The 23,815-nt window shown below is 41.9% G+C and overlaps 1 protein-coding gene across 1 annotated transcript in view; it reads left to right on the top strand.

Moving 5' to 3' along the window:
• LOC114558515 (metabotropic glutamate receptor 7) overlaps positions 1-14,410 on the top strand; it is a 45,657-nt gene extending 31,247 nt beyond the window's left edge. The window contains exons 8-10 of the mRNA XM_028582574.1: positions 179-1,114; positions 10,659-10,911; positions 13,852-14,410. Of these exons, the coding sequence (XP_028438375.1) occupies positions 179-1,114; positions 10,659-10,911; positions 13,852-13,982 (1,320 nt within the window). The 3' untranslated portion in view covers positions 13,983-14,410. The remainder of the gene's footprint in view (positions 1-178; positions 1,115-10,658; positions 10,912-13,851) is intronic.
• The last annotated feature ends 9,405 nt before the right edge of the window (positions 14,411-23,815 follow it).

Raw genomic sequence — 23,815 nt, 5'->3', positions numbered from 1 at the left:
AAGGTAACTTCCTGAGAAGCATATTATAGTAATTAGTGGCCACTTATGAATATTGAGTCATGCACAAAATTCAGGTACTTTTCACGATCCACATGGTTTTTCACATTCAGCGGTAACTCAGGCTTATCGCTCCGTTGCTGACCCTATCTTCCTGTGCTGTGTGTAATCTCTCTACCAGCTGGAGGAGCTTCAATGGCCAGATGGGGAGCAGGAGGTCCCTATCTCTGTGTGCAGTCTGCCCTGCAAAACTGGAGAGAGGAAGAAGAGAGTAAAGGGCATGCCGTGCTGCTGGCACTGTGAGCTTTGTGATGGCTACCAGTACCAGTACGACGAGACTTCCTGCAGACTGTGTGCCTACAACATGAGGCCCAACCCTAACAGGACCGCCTGTCAGCCCATCCCCATTGTCAAGCTGGAGTGGCACTCCCCTTGGGCAATTATCCCCGTCTTCCTGGCCATGCTCGGTATCATTGCCACCATCTTTGTCATGGCGACCTTCGTACGCTACAATGACACACCCATTGTGCGGGCGTCGGGCCGAGAGCTGAGCTACGTGCTGCTAACTGGCATCTTTCTGTGTTACATCATAACCTTCCTCATGATTGCCAAACCTGACGTAGCCGTGTGCGCTTTCAGGCGGATCTTCCTGGGCCTGGGCATGTGCATCAGCTACGCCGCGCTGCTCACCAAGACCAACCGTATCTATCGGATCTTCGAGCAGGGCAAGCAGACAGTCACAGCCCCGCGCTTCATCAGTCCCACCTCCCAGATTGCCATCACTTCCAGTCTGATCTGTGTGCAGCTGTTGGGCGTGCTGGTGTGGTTCGCCGTGGACCCTCCGAACACCATCGTCGACTACGATGAGCAGAAAACCATTAACCCCATGCTGGCCCGTGGCGTGCTGAAGTGTGACATCACAGACCTACAGATAATCTGCTCGTTGGGCTACAGCATCCTGTTGATGGTGACCTGCACCATCTACGCCATCAAGACAAGGGATGTACCAGAAGACTTCAATGAAGCCAAGCCCATTGGCTTCACTATGTACACCACTTGCATAGTCTGGCTGGCCTTCATCCCAATTTTCTTTGGCACAGCCCAGTCAGCAGAGAAGGTGAGTCATTTCTTTCTCTTTTGCTTTCTCTCTCTCTTTGTCACAACCGTTCTCTTTGTCTCTCTCCCTCCTCTTACAAATTTCCCTTTCATTCCTTCTGCCCTGTTTTTATCTTGTCCAAACACACGCACACATGCCTATTTGTACAAACACAAAATGAAAACAGAAACAGTACATAAAGGGAGCACACACACACACACACACACATACATTTAGTGACTGTATAAGTTATGGGTTCATTTTCTTTTGATTTCACATTCACATGGCTTTGATATGCATGGAAACCCACACTAGGACCACCACGGACAAAAATAGGCATAGGAAGGCGGAGGAGGTGTTGATGTTAAGTAACCAAATCCTGAAAAGCCTGAGGAGTGATAGGGACGGGGGTGCCGGCAGCTCCAGATGCCATTATCTTAGCTCTCACGCCTTGGGCTCAACATGTACTATTATGCCTTATTTTGGAAAGGGAGACAAGCAGGTTGAGCAGGTGGAGAAAATAGAGGAGGAGGGGGGGGGGCTGGAGGAGGGCAGGGAGAAATGTTGGGTGAATAGAAGTTTGATTCAACACATTCCATCCCTTGACAGCTGCGCTCTACTCAACAAAGCATTTGACATTGGCTGCCACTGGAGTTGATTGAGAATACGACATTTTGACCTGACGCCCTAGTCATTGCTTATCTGGCCAGCACTGGGCAGAATACAGATGCATTCGTCGGCTGGACTCAAGGGCTGCGCATTCTGCTTGGCAGGCCGTGTGCATGAGACAGAGCAGAAGGGGAAGTTTTCCACTGACAGAATATCAATGCTGACAGGAAAGTGTTACTCCTAACCTTTTGAGAGGCACATCCTTCCTGCTAAGCTACCACATGAGATGGATCAGAAACTGATTTTCCTCATCTCAATTTGCTGCTGATTTCATAGATGAATTACACCCTCAGCAGCAATTAGGAGTTCATTATGTTACTCGCGGCGACTAGTGAGGCAGTAATGTGTTTATCTTTCCCCTTTATGCAGTCAACCCCTTAACGTCAGCTCCTGCCTTACACTCACCTCCAGTTCACACCACAGCATCCTGGTGTAATGGCCTTCTTGGGAGCATTTCTGCTTACTCCCTTGCCACTGCAAGTGAGAAGTGCCTTTGCATGTCTTGATAACATCCTTTGCAGAAGCTGCAGTGTAGTTAAGGTAAAGTGAAGCCATCCCATCCATTATTTTACCTTACTTAATCTTAAAGATCCCCTCAAAATGTTTTTCTTAATGTTTATGTCCCATAAAATGTCTGACCTTGACTATACTGACAAATATACTGTATACTGGCAAAGTTCGTCACTAGAGAGGTGTTTTCACATTCCTCGACTAAAGGAGGAGATGTCTGTGCACTTCCCTGAAATCTGAGAATATGAGAAATGTACCCAGAGCAAGCTAGATTTTGGTATGTCACAGATTTGAAAGCCAATCGCTGTCTAATATACAAATGCAGGTGGAAAAAAAACCTGAAACCTCAGGTGCAGAGCGGAGTTGTCACTTGTTGCTAACTACACTTACCATTCTGATATGTCATTTTTGGTGCACAACAGACTCCTCATCTAAATCTGGATCTGACTATCGCAGGGCTCAGACAGGGCGCTGAAACTATCACTGCAGATCGGGAGCTGGCCGCATCTGCCTCCTGATCTGCCCCGCGGCCCGTTCTGTCTAAACAGCCCATTTGGTTAGCATGGGTGCCAAAAGGAAGCGGACAGCGCTTCCTGGTTTTTCATGGCACTTCCCCCTCCTGTCTGAACCAAGGGGGTAAGCTTCTCCTTGGAATGCGTAGCACCTATTGCGCCATTTTGACCTCCCGTTAGCATTCCATTGACTGCCATTCATTTTGGCGCCACTTTGACAGCGAATAACTTTACATCTGAAGCGTTTAAAGACTCTAGTTGTCCATTGTTTATTTCTAAAGAAACACAACAATGTATAAAAGGCTCCATTACCTTGTACCTCACGTTATGGCTCCGTAGCAGACGTTTTTGTAAAAATAGGCTAACGATTGTGTCATAACCACGCGACTTACTGTCGCACAGTAGAGAAATTACCGTACAGTACAGGAGAAGCTCGCAGGCTTTTGACTCACATTAGCTGTTTAAGTTTAATTACTAATGTTAACTAGCATTTTAGTTAGCAATAATTAGCCTGTGCCTATGTTATCTCCTTACATATACCTACGCTCTCAGTGTGCAAGATTGGGAATGATTGAGATTTCTCTTGGCACAGCTACCAGAAGACTTACAACTTTCAGACAGGTTGCTCACGTCACATCTACGTCTTCGAGCTCAGTTGGAGGCTGCGCAGTAACGCTCAGCTATCACCGGGAAAGTGCTTCTAATTCAATCCTTCACTGGTCTCCGTCCAGAGCAACGGGATCTATTGGTCCATTTTATATATGTCAATGGTCTGGACCCGGCGTCAGGCTCAAACATGAATCTCTCCAATGTTTTTAGCCATTTTGATGCACACTGCTCTTTTACTTGTCAACCTAGGGCAAGCAAAGGTGATGGATGGGGTGCGAGACCATTTACAGAATTTCTCAATGAATGAGAAAGAGCAGATGTGCTTCTAGCCACTTTTAAGAGTTTATTTTTTTTACTTTGTATGTCGGAAAATCAAGTTAAACAAAATATTAATCATAGCAGAGTATTTTTTACATACTTTAAAACGTGTCTGGAGGAGGCCTTAACGTTTTCAGTATGAACACACATTCCGTGTGTGTGCGTGCATGTGAATGAACTGGGAGGCTAAATGGGATCCAATGTGATGCATGGCTATATCCTCACTTTATAAGTACCATGAACTGTTGTGTTTTTAAGTGCAGATGTGGCTAAACACTCATGCAGATTTGAATAATCAGCCCAGGTTTTGCAATATCCAAAACATTTAAGAAAAACACATTTCAGATGGCTGTGTGACCTTATGTTGTATAGTAGTGGAGCAGAAGTTGTGACTGTGCACTCAGTGGAATGGTTTTAACTCAACACCATTGAGATGCCCTTATTTTCCACACCTGTGACTCCCTCCCCCTCCCCTCTGTTTGGCCCATTTGGTCTCATGTTGAGGGAAGCCATGCAAAAACGGTGACAAAAGATCACAGAGCATCCCCCTTCTCCTGTGCACTTGCTCAGTCAATTACTCAACAGTCCCAAGTTAATGACTGTGTGAGAGTCACCAGCATCCAAATTCAGCTGTCCTCAGGTCTGGAGATCAACTGACTTTTGAAACAAACTCCAGGGGCCTCGTGTATAAAAGACTGTGCAGCTTTCATACCAGAAGATGGCATACGGCCAAAACTTGAAAAGTACCTACGCACAGAAATATTTACATGTATAAAACCGGGCGTATGCCAGATCCTGCGCACCTTTCCTTTATACATCACAATCAACGTGAAATTGAGCGCACATGAACGAGCGACAACCCCGCCTTGCCTCCTCCCATAAATTAATATGGAAATTACTATAAATGCGCCCCCAACATCATTGTTTGTCCAATCACAACGGGTTATCAGTGTCAGTCCAAATTACGCACAATAAGCAGTATGAACTCACTGATATAATGCCATTTATTTTCTAAGTGTTAGTATGCTAAGTAAAACTGAATCCAGCGCGAGGGAGATCCGATTCAGAGGAGAGGTTAGTGAGGCCAGCGTCTCCATGGCAGGTGACAGTGCGCACGGATCTGCTGCGCCACACATGGATGAAATAATGAAATAGTAAATAGGACTACAGTAACAGAAATATGTGCAGAATTAAGGCCCAGTGTTTGGTGGACCGGGTAAACCTTGTTCACTTAATAGCCTACAAATCATCCACGGGATCAATTACGCATCACATGAGTTTGCCCACCCGACATACCGTTTGTTCCTGGGGAGATGGATTTGTGCGTCCCGCATCCTGTGCGCAATGGATGTCTGAGCCTCAGCCAACTACAGACTCACAGACACTATTGCATTTTTATAGTGCCGATCTTTTTGTTGCACAGTGAGTAAGATATTTCATCTATGGGAAGTACAGAGGATGACTGAAAGTATTTTATAAGTAGATTTTCATTCATTTCCCGTCCTCATGTTTAACAGAGGTTAAGTAGCCTGCGAATTAAACAGTTAATAGTGTGAAAGATGTGAAACATTATCCACATAAATGATCAAACTTTTATGGAGTATCAGCGCATATAATTATGTTTTTTCATAGACAACGTCACAGACGTATGCCAGTAAGTGAAGTGGAAACTTTATTTTGTAACATTGGTGAGTGTCGGCACTTTTCACTTAGAATTCGCCAAGTTACAGAGCCAGACAAGACTTTGCCGAGGGCCCGCCCATTCTCACGTCTGCTCAAAAGATTGTGTGACGGCCCGCACATTCTCACATCAAGTTAATTTTTATAAATCACACCGAGACCGGCGTACAAAAGCTTTTTGTGCGTACACAATGTTTATACATGAGGCCCCAGGCCTGCAAGCCACTGTTTGAATAGACCATTTGAACAAACTAGATGACTTAGAAATGTACAAAATAGCGCCAAAGTCACAAAAACTGTCTGCAATTTTTTTGAGTAAAGGAACTAGCAAAAACATTTAAGTGATGCTGTCACTGAACACAAGAAGCCTCTTATTCCGTAACTCTTTGACCACAAAACAGAATGTTTCTTAAAGTTTAACGGTCTAGATAGAAACTTTCTAGTGAAACACCCACAAGATTCAGTCACGATTAAAGGAGAACTTCATGTCATGAAAACTAACATACCTCAAAACGTGTATGGAAACCACTTAGGCTCTTGTAAGATATATCCTGTACCCACAAGCCTTCACACAAGAGAGACTGTGCTGCCACGTATCATTAGTAATGACTAACTATACTTGGCAAAAACTCTCCCATCCCGCTTTCAGAAAGTAAAATGAAAATTGCAACTTCTAATCCTCCTGTCTCTCTCTCTCGAAAAACAACTGCACTTGACAGGATTGGTACTTGACACTTACTGCAGAGATGTCTTTCAAAAAATATGTGAAATTCTCCTGCCTATCAGTTATTTTATGCTTGAAACCCTGTGCAGACTGCAGGCAAAAGGTAAAATTGGTCAAGTGTAATGGAAAGAAAAATGGAACTTTGAAAAGAGATGTTTAACATCTTTCATGATATGGCTTGGCAATATGGCCAAAATCTTAAATGCTGATATAGATCATTTCCTCTCTCGATGACTATATATCACAATACAGCATGTTTTCTGGTAATTTCATTTTCATTTTCAAAAACACATGTTAAAGCCTGTGTTTTTATACTCCTGTGTGAATGAAATACTTGACAAATAAAAAGTACTGTCCTTTATTAAGAACTTTCAGAAGAAGTTTCAAGTGAAATTATAGAGAAAGAAATGCTTTTTCCAACTATACACTGACTATGTTTACATGCATGCACACAAATAATTTGATGTAAAAATAACAAAACGCAATCTTCAAATGATATACCCTGAAAATATTTCCCATCAGATTTTCTGAGAAATTTGAGTTAGTATGTGCTTGTAATTATCAATTTAGACAATGTAATTGTATATCACGATATATCAATATATGATAAAATCAAGATACCATTCCATAAAAAATTATTAATTATCATATTGGATTAACGCCCAGCCTTAGGATGAAGAGCTGAAGTGGTTGATGTTGCGGTTTTACATCACTCCAAGAGTCCCAAAGTAGAAATGATTATAACGTATTGCACTTGCAGTTTGGAGTATTAGACAAGGTTAATTGCCATAGTAATGTTTGCAAAAAGATGATGCCAAAATAAATAAATAGCATAAATCCCATAATGATATTAACCTAAACACCATTTACTTAGCTGGTTTTAAGTAAACACCTGTTTGGCTTTTTTAAAAAGTATGCAAATTACAGTAGCAGGAAATTTGACTCAGCTGCGTGAAATTATCATATCAGCCCTATCCAACCACATCTTTTTACAAAACATGCCACACACAATCTGCATCTATTGTTCAGCAATGATGTTGGAAACCCTCTGTGGGCTGTGGCATGTCTCTCCACTGAGAACACAAATCTTCCACTTTATGTTCTTTACAGTTGGGAGAAAATATATTTCTGTAATGCAACCCAGTCTTAGGAAATGAACCGTAAACACATCTCTCAATTATTGTAGCTCTGCTATAATTTGAAAAAATAAATAATAAATAACATATAAGACCCCGTATTATATATTACCTTGCCTCATGAAGATATTTTTAAAGTTTGATTTGAGCGATCAAAGCCACACAAAAGCCTAAGGTTGTGAGGACAGCTATTTCTGCAGAAAGTAACAAAAAATGCTGGTTTTGTTAAAATGGTATCTTTTTTTTCTAAGCTCATTGTCATCAAGCATTACCAAAACATCTCTCCTCTCCTAAATATTGCCTGAGTTATTTAAGTAAAAAAAAATATAATGCACATTTACCTTTAGTGCTAAAAGGTTGGCCCAAGATGTGCCTGTTCTGATTTCCAACTTTGAGACGCTTGACTACAGGCCTTAGTTAGCAATATATCATCAGACAGATGTTAACAACTTATTACAAAAACATCTTGTCAAGGAATAGCGCCATCCTCCGATTGTTTTGACTATTAATAACCTGCTCTAACCAATGCAGAGTGGCTTATACAGTATGTGTCACAACCTCTTTATCTTGAAACCCAGAAATTGGGACCTCCTGCACAGAGTCAAAATGAGTGGGAAGACCGTCCACACAGAAAGCAGTGTCTCCAATGTGGAATAGGACTTTGCGGCACAAAGCCAGAGAGTTATTCATGACATGAGCCCGGCTAGAAAGTAGGCCACCCAAAACAACAAGAGACACATCCAGGTAGTTGAGAGGAGACCGCAAATCCCCTGGATCCATTATTGAAGTCATTCTCTAACAGGGCAGAGAGAATCCTAATCGTCACTTACTGAATCAAGTCCTTATTGCTGTGTGCATTTATAGTACTCAACCATACCCAACTAAATTGCCTTTGAAGTAAGTATATCCCTAGTGGGTATAATTATGAGGATTACCCTCAACAGCTATTTGTTTAAATGGAAGACATGGCGCTTGTTGTGGCTGGATGTTGGCATTTGGCTTGTCAATGAGATGTCGAACTCAAAAGCAACCGTTTGATTTGATTCTTGACGAGGACGTTAATAAATCATTAATGTGGCTAAAAATAGAGAGTTGCCAAGCAGTTGTGAAAATGACTTCATGTATTTATTTATGTTAAAGCAATAGGAATTAATTATGAATGTTCTTTGACAAGCTAAACATTCAAGTGGTGGGTGAGAGGGGCTATGAATTTGGGTCAAGCTCATCGAGAGGCACAATGAAAAACCCTGTCTCGGTGTGATTAGAGGCCGTAAGAAAAAGGATTTGTTATGGTGTGTGTGTGTGTGTGTGTGTGTGTGTGTGTGTTTTTCTTGTGTGTGATGAGTATGAGTAAGCACCTAATACTCATTGTGCGCCTGCTCCCGAATCAACTATTCTGCATGGTCAATAAATCAGTTCTGATAGGGTCAGCATTGCAGCGTCTAAGGTATCAGAAGCTCATTAAAAGCTTATTCCAACCGTGTTTAGTTGCTCGCACCAAACTGTAGTGTTGCTATGGATACCAGACAGGTTACCAACAACCAAACATGGAAACGCAGCACAGGGCGGAGATTCTCTGGTGATTATGTTCGACGCCATGTGTACTCCTCGCAATGCTTTGATCTGTCGCCCCAATATATATCTATCTAATGACAAACACTGTAAATTCACAGCTCAGACGTGAGAGAAAGCACAACATTTCCGTTCTCCCCTGGCTTGAAGCGATTCAGAACAGAGGGCACCGAGAGCATTGTGATATTCATACAGTTATTTATGCATGGCCAGATCACTGCGTCTGATGCTGCTCCACACACACACAGAAACGGGAGGGGATGGAGAGAGAAAGAGGCAGCTGAGTGTATTGGCATGTTGATGGTATCAGGCATCTGAATGATTGGTGGAGATTGGATGACAAAGGCATGACTGCCATGTAAATAAGTATCTTGTATGAAATATATAACCATTAGTTGTGCTATTTACCACGAAAAACTATGTGCAAATCGCGACATTTCATTTCTTCCTCTCACTGATTCAGTGAGCATTTCGCTGCTCTGCAGATACACTGTGGTGGCTAATGTGTTTACAAATGTATCCTCTCCCCGTTCACATTACCAGTGGCTGGCAGCATACAACTGACATCCGATGCTTTCAAGAGCAGTACGTTAATGAGAGGGCTTTGGTGATCTGCTCTTGAAACAATGATGTCCCCTCTTGAAGCGATTCTCTCCTCCTTAAATAAAAAGAGGCTCTTGAGTGCTGAATTACTGTCTTCACTACCTCTTAATGAAATCACCACCTTTTGATGAAATAACTGTGTTAACCTAAATGTTAGCGTGATCTGGGTTATGTAGGCTTGTAATTACCACATGTGAAGGGTGTTATGTTGCCTCTGAAAATGAATGTTAAGGAGAAAACGTTTAAAGCTTATGTGTGTTGGGCTCACATGAATGGAAATCTTGTGAATGATTTTACCACTTAATGCAGTGAGAGCCTTTCACAGGCTGCACTCCACTGCGTGCAAAGCTGCAGAAAAACAAATGTGAACCTGCAGCGAGATGCAGTGTTCTTGGTCCATGCTCTATTTGAAGAGGAATTTACATTGAATTGCGGGGGGCTAACAGGAATTGTTAGTGGAGGAAGAAGTAGCTCCGCGGCTGTAGATTGGTCTAATGAATGCTTGAGTGGTAAGATAAAGGTTCTGATATGAGGGGAAAGGAAAGGTGACTGCAACATTTCACGGACAGCAGATTCTATCAGTCTAGTCAAGGTTCCGAGTGGACGGACTGGTAGAAAGGAGGCCATGTGAGGACATTTTGACAAAGTCATGGGGATGCTTCTCCTATTGTCATTAATACGCTTGAACTGACTTGGACTTGACGGAGTAGCTGCAGGTCAGGCTTTAATAAATGCTGCTGGAATATGTTACCGTACGCATGACTGCTCTTTTCCCCACATCTACACATAGCAAATATCCACACCACCTACTGTACGTATCTGATAATATTGTTAGATTATAAAAGAGAGACAATTTTGCTATTGAATAGAATTATCAGGTTGTGTATTAAATTAGTCAAACAACCATCTAATGACGTGGGCCCTTTTTAGAGGAGCTTCTCTACACTCCAGGAATGAAAAAAGTACGAGTAATGAACTTTATTCGCTGGATGCTCATATTCTGTTATCAGGCGATGGTTATTATTAGGTTTTGCCTCTTCCTGTGCTCAACAGTGTGACTGTTCTGTAATTGGCCATAGATGTTAAGCCATCGTAGCTGTCTTGCCTCTTATTTGTCTTGACAAGGTTTTAAAGTGACTAATTTATCCGCTTCATAGAACTGTTTTTTTTTTTTCGATTGCTATTCTAGTCTGTATTAAAATAATTTTTTACCTGTCTGTGCTTTCTTCCAGCTATACATTCAGACAACCACCCTGACCATCTCCATGAACCTCAGTGCCTCAGTAGCACTGGGCATGCTCTACATGCCCAAGGTGTACATCATTATCTTCCACCCTGAGATGAACGTACAGAAGAGGAAGCGTAGCTTCAAGGCTGTGGTCACAGCTGCCACAATGTCATCACGTCTGTCCCAGAAGCCCAACGAGAGGCCCAATGGAGAGGCTAAGACTGAGCTGTGTGAGAACCCTGCTGCTGACCCCATGAGTAAGTAGCCCGGTGAGAGAATCACAAAGCCTCATACGTATGCACCAAGAACCGAGCACTTTAACTTTACATTAGACCACATTTCATGTTTATTCAATGTAATCTACTGCTTTAAAGCCCAGAATGCAATATTAAGTAATTTGTAAAACACAACATGAATGCTTTTCTATGCCAATCTATGCACCAGCGTTTGTCTCAAAATGGCCATCATAAAATCTATTAACACATTCATGCTCAGTCTGTCCATTTAGTCTACAATGAGTTAATAAAACTTATATACAAATCAGGATGTTATACAGACCACAGAGAGCCAGGAGTTGAGATCTATTAACATCTGTGCTTTGGAGGTTTCTAGGTTTTAAATCTTATTTTCCCAAAAAGGGGCGAATGAAATGTCTTTCTAGTCTTTCTCATATTTCCTTTCTTGTACTAGAAAGTCCCATTCCAGCAATTTAATTGGGTGGCTACTTGGGTAAAAAGTATGCATAATGTCCTATAGAATGGACCCAGTTATCTCGGGTTCCTGATAAATGGTTAGACCTTTAGCTCAAGTGCACAGCAGTGAGCATGAAAGAAGATGGGGGGGTGGGGGCGGGGGGGACTTGCTCTGTCAAGAGATTTGAAGAAGCAGGGCTTTGTCGCCAGGAATGGAAAGAGATAATCTGTCTCTGTGACTGTGTGTTACTCATACCACCCTTCATCTGAAACAGCAAGTGTGATCCTGTTAGCAAAGATAATACTGGATATTAGTACGTGAGTGGGGAAGCCTACATACTTCCACAGTTAGGTGATAGAGCGTTTTGTCTGGGGTGAGAAACAACAAATCTCAAAAGGGTTTTGGATTTTTTTTTAAAGTGGAATTTAGACCATCGTTGCCATGGAAGCTCTTTGCTCGTCTCTAGTTGTCAGGATGAAGACAGAGAGGATTGACAGCTCATGCAAATCACACATCACAGTCTCCAAAGGCCTCCTCTCCCGCAACGCATCTAATCACACAGAGCGATCATGGCACCCACAGGTGCACCAGCCCCTCAACCCCTCTTTGAATTATGCCTACGAGATGACAGATTTTCCTGGGAGTTTCTCCAAAACCCCAAACAGTTGTCACACTCATCTGTCAGGAGATGAATAAGCTTTGTGTATGTGTGTATGTGTACAACTGTGAGCGTGTGGTTTTCAATGTGTGTATCTGTGTGTGACTGAATGTGTGAGTTACTCACATATAAATCAGATAGCTGATGCAATTGTATCAGGGGATGGGGAACAAATCCTTCCCAGTCACACATGTGGCTCAATGAGCTAATTCACTCTGCATTGAGAGTGAAGCCTTAACATCTGTCGCAGCCGCACATCAAAAGTCCCCAAGCAGGACATGTGGTCTCTGCGAGGCCCTCCCAAAAGTGTGCCGTGTCATTTGCTCTGTGTGTCTCTCACCTTCTGTCTCTCCTACATGAATATCTTCACACCTCGTCTCACCTCCGAGCACCCTCTCTCCTCTTGCCCTTCTTTTTTAGCGGCAGAAGAAGTGACATTTATTAATGGCGAATTTATGTGCATGACCGCTCCGAAACCTGAACTGTGCCTCGACCATCCCTGGAGACTGTCCGTCAAGTCCTGTAACCATCAGAGCGCCAAATACCTCCCTTTCAGGGCCCATCAGGCCTGTATGAGATGACTCAGAGTGATTTATAGCATTAAGAGCATTAGCAGTTCTGCAGTTTTACATTGGTATTGATACGGTGTAATATCTTCATGATTACGCCTCTAAAAGACTTTGCAAATCAGAGATGATGAAATGCTTCACTATCCTGTACTGTTTTTTTTTGTTTCAAATATAGATCAATCAAAACGGGCATGTGTGGATGACTTTTCAGATCAATTTCATTTCATGAACAATGAGTACTGTGGGAAGAAAACTGAACCTAACAAAAACCGCAGAACAAAATATAAGAAAAGTTGAGATGAGATGAGATGAATAATAAGCTATCCATATTAAAAATTAGATGATAGCGTAGGAAGAGATCTAGATCCCAGATGACACGACACAACACACACGCACACGAAAAACTGATCTTCCTGAAGATGTGGTTAAAAGCAATAATCTGTTCTACGTTTACTTATGTTTTATTCATCATTACTTGCTGGCCAAGACTACAAAGTGCAGCTGTAAAGAAATGGTGCAACTTTAATTGCATAGCTCATTGGAGCTGGTCGCTATAGCAAGATTAAAGCAACAGAATGACAATTTATAGCAATGTCTGTGATTAAGAAAATGTACATGGTCCTTCTTCTCCGCACAGAAAGGACAACACACACATCCTTGATGTTGGTTCACTGACTCCATTCACATTTGACTTCATGTTAACCACCACAACAATGCCCACCCTAAAACAGCCTTTTACAGAAGTCATGACGAGCCAGAAATGCCTTCACTCTGAAGGTTTGAACCTCCAATTGGTTCTCACAATGATAGATACACAGAAGGACACACACAAACACACACAGCACCTAGGCACTCAGCCACATTCTGATAGGTTTCCATGGCAATCCAGGCTGGGATCACATTGCATGCCCTAGCATTTGTTCGGTGCTCACTTGTGTGGCGTTTGTGTTTTTTATCACTAGTCAACATCTGAAAATAGAAACTAAGGCTGTACGCGGGGGCATTGTGAGTTGAAATTATACACTAGGCCAGAAAATATTGCAACTGATTGCACACATCTGGTGGCAAGAATGCACAGTAGGACGAGTTTCCAAAAGCAGTTGGTTTAAGATGCATTTGCCTCTTTTGTTTTAAGCAGTCCTCAAAGTAAATCCTAATCTTGTTTTACTCTGTTCTCAGGTCAAGCAACCAAGAAAACATATGTGAGTTACAACAACCTCAGGATCTGATCTGCTGAAAATGAATGCTGTTTGTCCTTTTATCTGTGATTTGAAAAGGGAGGGCAGCTCTAGAGGAACAGAGAAAGAGAGACAGGAGGGCGAGCGCAGGCATCACAGCACCACCTGCAGTACCTATGCACTCCAGGACTGTGGATAGCATCCAACCTTCATCCAGACATGATACATGAGTACTGACAGAGACTAGCACAGCTGTAGGCCAGTGTGGCTGGGTTGGCATAACCAACCAAACTGTAGGTTTTAAACTTGTGTTGTGGCCCCTTTTCTCTCTGACCGAGAACAACTTGCCTGCTAAAAGGGGTCACTGTGAACGAGGACATACCGCAAAATAAAAAGGACAGTGGATCTGCTTTCAAGATATTTTCTTTTGAAATGTCATAAAGCCATATTCTCTTGGGGTTCCCATTATCAGATTTTTTGTTTTGTATTGTTTCAGTGATTTTCTTCTGTGCCTCTTTTTCTTGCAGTTGATTTAATTACCTTGAACAGCAAGCTCTGCCACATAGAGTATACTTTGTTTTACTGAAACCAACTCAAATCAGTCCCAGATGATTATTATTATTATGTCAGAGTGATGGGCATTGTAAGTATGTTTTTTTTTTTTTTTTTTTTGTAAATATTTGAGAGTATTTTCATGTTTGGAGTACAAAAATAGATATCCAGTCTTTGTTCAATTGGATTTGGATGGTAATGAAAAGCACCACAAAGTGTTCACTTTGCATGTGCCAATGTATGTTTGTTCTATTTGATGTAAACAACAAAAAAAGAAATAAATTCTGAAAATGATAATACGCTTCAGAATTGAATTGAATTGACCCCCCCACCTCCCCCTGTATCTGCAAGCATGTTTGTTTTATATAGTTTCGTACTGGGTATATTATGCCTAATTATGGTGTGGGCAACATTCATATCAGAGCAATCATGCAAGTATGTTGTGATGTCCGTCAAATTATGAACATGTAATAAAATCATTTTGTTATCTTTTATACAATTAACCAGACAGGATATCATAGTTATTTCTTTGCTTGTGCGTGCGTATGAGTGGGCATGTTTGTGTTTTGTAGCGCAAGGGAGTTTGGCGTATTTAAACTGCTGTATGAATAAGTGAAATTAATCACTGTGTTATGGGTTTTCTGTAAACCAATGGAAATGTCATGTGCTCATTTACATTAGTGAGCTCACTGAGCAGTGCTGTCATGCAAAGAGAGGAGACCCTGCGAGAGGAGAGGATGTCCACTAGCTGACTCCTTTACTCACCGTTTGCTCTTTTCTGTCTCATCCGTTGTTTCTCTCTCACTGTTGCTCCTTCCAAGTCCCACCACCAACACCCTACATGAATAATATAACATGTCAGATCAATTTGTCCTGCTGATGGCCGAGCTTTACGAGCTTACCGCTCTTTATTCCTGTGCCTGCCCGCAAGCATAATGTTACTATTTTCAATATCGATTATAATATAAAAACATGAATAGGCCACGCATGAGAGACTTCTGTTTCTTCACCCGGTAAGCATCTCCCTCTAGGCTGTTACATGGGCAAATGATATATGACCAAGAGATGCTGATTCCTCTATTCTCTGTGTGTGTGTGTGTATATGTGTGTATGTGTGAGAGAGAAAGAAAGAGCGAGATAGTGGGAAAGAGAGGGAATGAGGTCCTTACCCACACAGGTTCTCTTTTGTTTCTCTTTCCATTTGTCTTGCATCTCTCTCAGCTCCTGTGGGACCAGATGGTCTTTATTCTCATACACACAGTCTGTCATTTTCTGTTGCACACAGCCAGGCAAAATCCCACTTATGCCCAATTAAGACTAGCCTCTCCCCCACCAAATTAATTGCCTGTTTCAGTGTCTGTGTGCAAGTAATCAGTCGGGCCTGAACAGAGTTTGGATCTGCAGCTCAGCAAAAAGAAAATAAATAGTAAACCGCTCAAGCAATACTATTTGGGATCTTGACAAAACTTTGAGAGACGCAATCTTTGATATGCAGAAAATATTTAAACATAACTATGAAAACATGTTCAGGAAGGTCGCTTTTTTTTCCCACTTACCTAAAATAGTGTGAAGTATGGTTTACTCCAGCTCCAAACTCTCAAGGCTCGTACGTAAGAGCCCACCTGCTCAGTATGCACCTGCTCCGTAGGCAGCAGTTTCCTGGGAAAACATCAAAGGGAGGAAACTAATCATGGTGGACCGAGAGCAAGGCACACTCCTCCAGGAGGATTTAAATGTTTCAAACTCTAAGCGCTGTCAATCGCAGATTATTATGGGTGGAACATTTGAAGTTGAACAATAGTACACAGACTTGCCACAAGTTCTGATTCTTAAGAGCTGTCTAGTTATAAAGTTGTCAAAAGTGTCCTCATTGTGTAGGAATTACAAGTCTGCGTGACCCAATTTGGATGACAAGGTGACACCGCTGCTATACGAAAAGTACATTTCAGCGTGCGCCTCGTGTGATGTGTAGAAGTCTCAGCACCAAACGCTCAGGGTTCTAGAGTTTTCATGTCACTTTGGTCCAGCTCCACCTTTGAAGAAAGCCTGCCTTATCTTGTCAGAACTCCTGATGTGCTCTTTCACAGACAATTTACTGATGTGGAGTCTAGATTAGCTCTGTTTCATGGCTCCTGGGCCCTGGGCTCTCCTATCTCTCCATAAATGTCCAATTATCCAACTCCAGCCAGAGTGAAACCTTATCTGCTTCCCGTCAGTGACCAACGGAGGCCTGATATAACGTGGGGTGGATAAAGACACTATTCACTACACGCCTATTCCCCCCACCCCCCGTCCACACACACACACCTTGTACTCAAAACCTCCTTATGATGCTTTTTGTTTACCAGCATCTTTTTTTCTTCCTCCATCTGCTCTGCTCTGAAGAAGAAATCAGGCCAGTTACTGTTACCAGCACATGGTGACACCAAGATTTTATAATTAGTTGTACAGTAAGATAGCCCTTGGTTAGACATGAATCATAACATCCACATCTCCTCGTAGCCACTAATTACCATCTAAAAAGTACATCTGAACAGGCTCTGCAGCTGAGATGCTGTTTGTTTTTCTATGAGAAAAGATACGGCGTCTTATTCTATGTGAATAAATTAGTGTAGGCTCACTTGGTGTCATTTCTTATCCCTGGGTCTATAGACCTACACCTTGCTTCTTTGCTTCGGCTGCACAGCGAGTGTGTGCGTCAGTGTGCTTGCCACAGCATTATTGCATTTTTAATCAGCGGAAGAGACCAGGCATCATTCTCATCACATTAGTGTCTCCTGGTATTTATTCCTCTCTCTCTCTCTCTCTCTCTCTCTCTCTCACCACTTTTACTCCTGGGGGGAGTTGGGTGGGTGGAGAGAATACATTTGAAATTTGCTCATTTGACAGTCATTAGAGATATGGATTTTGACAGTACACAATTAGCTCAGTCACCTCCTTTATCTTCACTCATCTTTGGCTGAGGGATTTAGTACGTGTTGCCTCTCCTGTAATAATTGTTATACCTCTCTCGCTGTCTCCCTCTCTGTCTTCCTCTCCCATCTCTTCGATATCCAAACTTCTAATTCCATCTTTCCCCCAGCTAATGCTTATTTGAAAATTACATATCTGACTTCATGGATTTTAATTGACTGCTGTGTTATTAAGACGGCTGACTGAGACGAATGCTCTTCAGTATTTGCAGCTGAGTAGGTGCACTAATCTGCTGCTTTCCCCCAATTTCCCCTGTCAGAAAAATGCATTCATGGAGAAAAGAAGAACCGGCATACATATTGTGAATATGTTGCATAATTGTTATGCTTTGTCTGCATGAAGATCCAACTCACTTTTATAAGATTGTTTAAAATAAAGTAGTGCTCAGCTCAGGTTCACGGCACAAACAAAAGCCAACAGCATTTAAAGCAAGACAGTTCACCTGTGGCTTAAACAGGAGTTGACAGAGATAAGTGCTTGCTGGCTGTGGAATTTAACTGGAAAGCTAAGCCCTTGATTTCAAGGAGCATGGCAAAAACAATGCATTTCCACATCCCACACAGATCGTTGTTATTTCAAAGAAAAGTAAATGCCTAAAGAGAAAGCAAAATACTGAAATGGAAATAAATAGTTGAGGAAGAGTGATAGAAATCAACATCAAACAAAGATAAACCTGAAAGGTACAGAGAATGAATCACATACCACACTTGTTCGCTTGTTAAGGAGTAGATTAGAATCAGCTGTCTGGTGTTGCGCTTTTATTTAGTCTTTCTTCTTAAAACTGATCTAATTCAGGCACATAAATCCTCCACATGAATCCACCTTTAAACACTTAAAAGCTACAAGTTTTGCTGTGGGCATTGTGCAAGAAGTGTACTGTCAAATGATAATAAATCAATTCAAAGTGTGAATTATAGTCTTACCACGCAAACTACATCGCTAAAGATTGCGTGTCTCATTTTTCAGTTGTCGGTGGAGTGTGGAGCACTCTCCATTTGATTAAACTCTACCCAAAGGCTGCATCAATTATGTATCTTCACAATGGAGTTAATGGACTGCAATAACAGTTGAAGATGACTTGACTAAATTTCCAGATGACATGGCAAGAAGAATCTCACTTGAGTAATGTACAGTAACCCTCCTGAACAGCTTGTCTGAAATAATAAAAGATCAGGCTTGCTTCTAGCTTATTAAATAAAATCACATTTTCTTGTGTTAATTTCCCTGTTCCAGTAGCCAGTAAGACATTACACCCTCTGACAGATCGGTTTCCTCCAGGAGAGTGTTCAATGTAGCACACATGTCGATGTGTGCGTGTGTGCAACATACACTTTCTGCCACGCAAGAGGCGGTGTATATTCCTTAATGTACCTGTGTGTGTGTGCACCGAATGCATATATGTGTGAATGTCTCCGCTCAGCTTGCAATCCATCTACCTTGGGATCCAGCTTCTATAATTCTGATCTCTGGGGTTTCAGGTCTCTTGAGTGGGCCCTCGCAGAGAACAGAAGGGGCCTGCCAAGCCCCGACTACACAGTCACTGACCCATCTGGCCAACAGGCCAGCGGGGAGCACGCAGGATGCAGAGACCAAAGCTCTGCACAAACATCCTGTGCTAACATGAGACTGGCGGATCACACAATGCCAGTAAAAGGTAGACATGGTGTACAGCAACCACATACTGAGCAACCTTCATGTTTTATTTTGAGATCCTGCGTGTTGTCTGAACTGCATATAAGGAGAGAGGGCAAAGAGTTTCCAGCTAAACGCACACTGCCAAGAGGAATATGCTGTATGGTGCATAAAGTGACAGCGATTCTCCTACTGTGTTGTGTATAATTTAGAGCAAAAACAACATGTTGACTGAGCTGTGATCTTCGCAAGTCATGCAGAGGTTGGTTCAACATGACATTAGTTAACCTGACCTCAGTGCTGCGGTTTCTCCTCTACACTACAATGCACAGCCATGTAAATGTTTCTAATAACCTCTCAAATGCCAAGTGTTCCACCGCTGCCCTCAGCCCCTGCAGCAAGCTTAAAATGCTGCTCACACCATTAAAGCCAGTGCAAGCAGCCAGCACGAGGCAGCATCTGTCATCTGCCCTTATGAAACTCTCCCAACTTCTTAGCTTTGTCATGCCTGCGAAAATCCGCCGCATCCACGGGAGCGGGCTTCTTCCATGACTGAAGACGAGGATTTCCATCCTAGCTCTGGAATGGATCCAATTTATGAGATAAGAAGCAAAATGCAATTAGTCTACACTTTCTAAATCTGTGACTGAATTATGGGAGTCTCGCAGTTGTTATAACTTATCTCACTTTCTAATTATGAGTGTGACTTAAGAGAGAGCCGACCCATTTTGTTATCAGGGGGAATTAACCGAAGATCACTTCTTTGCTGATGCACTGTTTACAGCCATCAGTGATACAATCACTGATTTACATGTGGCGTTATGGTAACTTTTAAAGTAATGAATTTAAATAAACTCAAGTATCTTATAATGGGATCTTGTTGCCTATACACACAGTATCTGATAAATGATAATTGCAGTTCTGTATTTTGTTTACCAAAGCTTAAGGCTACTTTTTTTTCGTCTACAAAAGATATTATGATCTCATGCAAAGGTTATCAGTCAGTACATTTGCCATGGTGTAATGCTACTGCCATCTACTGATAACCGCAGCGATCTCCAGCTTTCCCTCTGTATCTTGTATTCTCACGACCCTGTCTCAGAATATATGATCTGTACAACCAGTCCCGACAGATTACAAAATGTACTTCCGAATAGACTTCCTGTTCAGCACTCAGGGCAAGGCAGCTCATTGTGTCGGCATTAGAACGCATTCAAATGAACTTACTTTATTCTTTCACAAGATGGCGCTGCGGTCATTGTTGGTGAGAGGGCAAGATGCAGCCTGCAGATGAGGTGAGGATTTAACTTCATTTTGATCATTTCCAGTGCTGCAAAGAGAGATTGTAATCACACACTTTCACCTTGGAGGACAATGCATTGGATTAGGTTAATTTCCCGGATACTAAACCTAAATGTACACATACCCAACTCTAGTTATACCTGATCTTAGTCTTACAGTAACCTAAATGACCTTCTTCCGCATTTTGCCCTGAACAGGTTGTTGTCCGAACTACACAGCAACACACACAGCATGTCAACGGAAAAAAACGTGAAAAAACATTACCAAGCAGCTAACGTTACCGGTAGCACAGCGCTTCCAACCCTCCTGTGTAACTTTAGCTACACTTGTAAACCCTACAAAAGTGAAGTGGATGTCATATTCTTACTCACCATTGAAGCTCACTTCTCCGATCACAGGTTGAGGCACAGGTTACCATTTTGTGTTTACTGTTTCGGGAAAATGAGCCAAGGATTCAGCAAACGTGTAACCAATTGGGAAAAAACTGGAATACGTGCTATACTCAGAACAGTAACGTTACCGACACATTTGTTGCTTAAAATGTCACACGATTGGTCTTGTAAACATTAAATGTTATACAAAAAGTAAAATTGGTATAGACCATAGCTACATTTCTGGATTATGCAAAATGAAAATGGCATTGAGCTTTCATTTTTTTTATTATTATGGGAGTATGTCTTTATATTATTAAGTCAAGGGTAAAGTCTGTTTGCACAGTACTGCAAGAGCACTCCTTATGATCTATGTATAATATGATTTTTTTGGATTACCCATTATAAAATATGAAATATATACTCCTTGCTTCCCTAACAATTATCCTTCATCAATATGATGTTTTCTTTTATCATTGCGCTTTCAGCCTAATGGGAAACAGAGTGCCACATTTCATGGGCTTTGGGCATCTAATGAGGCCAATTACTGAGTTGTCCATATCATCTGGTGCTGCCCACCATCATATCCTTTCTGTTTTTTCCACGGCTAAGTAGCAGATCACCTTACCGCCTCCTCAAGCGCTAGGGTGCATACAAAGGCTGATTACTTTTTCATTTTTTAATCAAGAGAAAAGTTTGTCAATAATACTGTGCAGTGGAAATAATTAGCCTCCTGTTTGCAACGAGAGCCTTGCTTGACATGGCTACAGGCCTAATTAGAATTTGTTATGACCCCCAGGTATTATAAACACGCTTACAAAACACCCGTTTTGATTAGTGTTCTGCCACTGTCTGAAATAAAATAAAAAGATACAGCAGGTGTTTTATAAACACTGATTGTGGATATATAGAAATCTGTGAAACTATTTCAAACAACTATAAAGCAAAGCATTTGCGTTCGGTATACTCTTATTTCAGTAATTAAAACAGATAAGACGGTTGGTGTGCAGAGCTGCAAAGCATCCACAGCCGGTTTTCAAGTGCAGTGCTTCACACACATCAACAACTGAAAGGTCAGTAGGTTTTCACGAGGTTATACATTTTTCATCATATACATTAACTTTCATTCTCAATACATTATTAATGGGGGAGTGATAGAATAACAGAGCATAAAATAGCCTCAACTCTACTTTCTGATACACCCTCATTACCTACTACTGGCTGCTGTTACCGATTAGGTCAACTACATTTGTAGATTCAAACTACTCAACTGCTGTTGTAGCAGCTATCTGATCCTTTATGGAGAGTATTAATAAAAAACATATACCTTCTTGCAGTAAATGTGCTGTCGGTTGTGTACTTTTGCAGAAAGGTGTATGAAACTTGTGCTGTGAGACTATCAAAACTAATTAGGAGCAGTGGGCAGCCTTAGTCTGGCGCCTGGAGACCACCTCCAGCTGTAATGCCAGTGCCTATGTCAAGGACAATGGCAGGAGTTACCTAGCACGCATGTCTTCATGGTGGGAGGAAACCCACGCGAGAACATGCAAACTTCAGACAGAAAGGCCCTCGAACCTAGCACTCAGCAGTGCCTACCTGCTGTGAGGCAGCAGGGCTAACCACTGAGTCACCATGCCGCCAAATTGAAGGTGATTGGTGCATTTTACCTAGCAATGTGCTGTTTTAAAAGTTTAAGCTTACAGTAGGTCACTGCATGAATAAGGCAGTGTTTATAATCCCAACTGTGCTTAGTAATATTAGTGAGCAGTTTTGTGCCTTCGTCCAACCTCAGTCCCATCAAGTTGGTGTCAGCATCGGATGTAACTCCGGTCTGTCAGTGGTCAATGACTCCATCATGTGCTCCCAGAATAAAACATTATCCTACAACAGCATATTCTGTGTGTCAAAGGTGTCAAACAAAGACAGCCAGAGGCAATCATTCCGGCAGTTGCTGACGCCTGCTATATTTTACAGTACGCTTTCAGAGGTACAGTACTGTGCAAAAGTTTTAGGCAGGTATGAAAAAAGGCTGTAAATTAAGAATGCTTTCAAAAATGGAAGTGTTAATAGTTTATTTTCGTCAATTAACAGAAGAGAAATTTAAATCAAATCAATATTTGGTGTGCCCACCCTTTGCCTTCAAGACAGCATCAATTCTTCTAGGTACACTTGCACAAAGTTATTGAAGGAACTCGGCTGGTAGGTTGTTCCAAACATCTTGGAGATCTTCTGTGGATGTAGGCTTCCTCAAATCCTGTCTCTTCATGTAATCCCAGACAGACTCGATGATGCTGAGATCAGGGCTCTGTGGGGGCCATGCCATCACTTCCAGGACTTCTTGTTCTTCTTTACGCTGAATATAGTTCTTCATGACCTTGGCTGTATGTTTGGGGTTGTTGTCCTGCTGCAGAATAAATTTGGGGCCAATCATTCGCCTCCCTGATGGTACTGTATGATGGATAAGTATCTGCCTGTATTTCTCAGCATTGAGGACACCATTAATCCTGACCAAATATCCAACTCCATTTGCAGAAATGCAGCCCCAAACTAACCAAAAGGAACCTCCACCATGCTTCACTGTTGCCTGCAGACACTCATTATTGTACCGCTCTACAGCCTTTCGGTGAACAACCTGCCTTATGCTACAGCCAAATATTTCAAATTTTGACTCATCAGTCCAGAGCACCTGCTGCCATTTTTCTGCACCCCGGTTCCTATGTTTTCGTGTATAGTTGAATTGCTTGGCCTTGTTTCTACGTCGGAGGTATGGCTTTTTGGCTGCAACTCTTCCATGAAGACCACTTCATGGCCAGACTTCTCCGGACAGTAGATGGGTGTACCTGGGTCCCACTGGTTTCTGCCAGTTCTGAGCTGATGGCACAGCTGGACAACTTCCGATTTCGAAGGGAAATAAGCTTAATGTGTTTTTCATCTGCTGCACTAAGTTTCCTTGGTCGACCACTGCGTCTACGATCCTCAACGTTCCCTGACTTTTTGCAAGTGTACCTATAACAATTGATGCTGGTTTGAAGGCAAAGGGTAGTAACACCAAATATTGATGTGACATAGATGTTTTTTTGGTCGCTCACTTTGCATTTTGTAAATTGATAAAAATAAACAATCATTTATATTTTTGAAAGCATTCTTAATTTACAGCATTTCTTCCACATCTAAGACTTTTGCACAGTACTGTATATGTAGGTTAAAAAATTACAAAAAGGTATGTGTAAATT

This window comes from Perca flavescens, chromosome 7 (assembly GCF_004354835.1).
Source record: "Perca flavescens isolate YP-PL-M2 chromosome 7, PFLA_1.0, whole genome shotgun sequence".
Lineage (NCBI taxonomy): Eukaryota > Metazoa > Chordata > Actinopteri > Perciformes > Percidae > Perca > Perca flavescens.
This window is presented reverse-complemented; position numbering and strand designations above follow the sequence as displayed.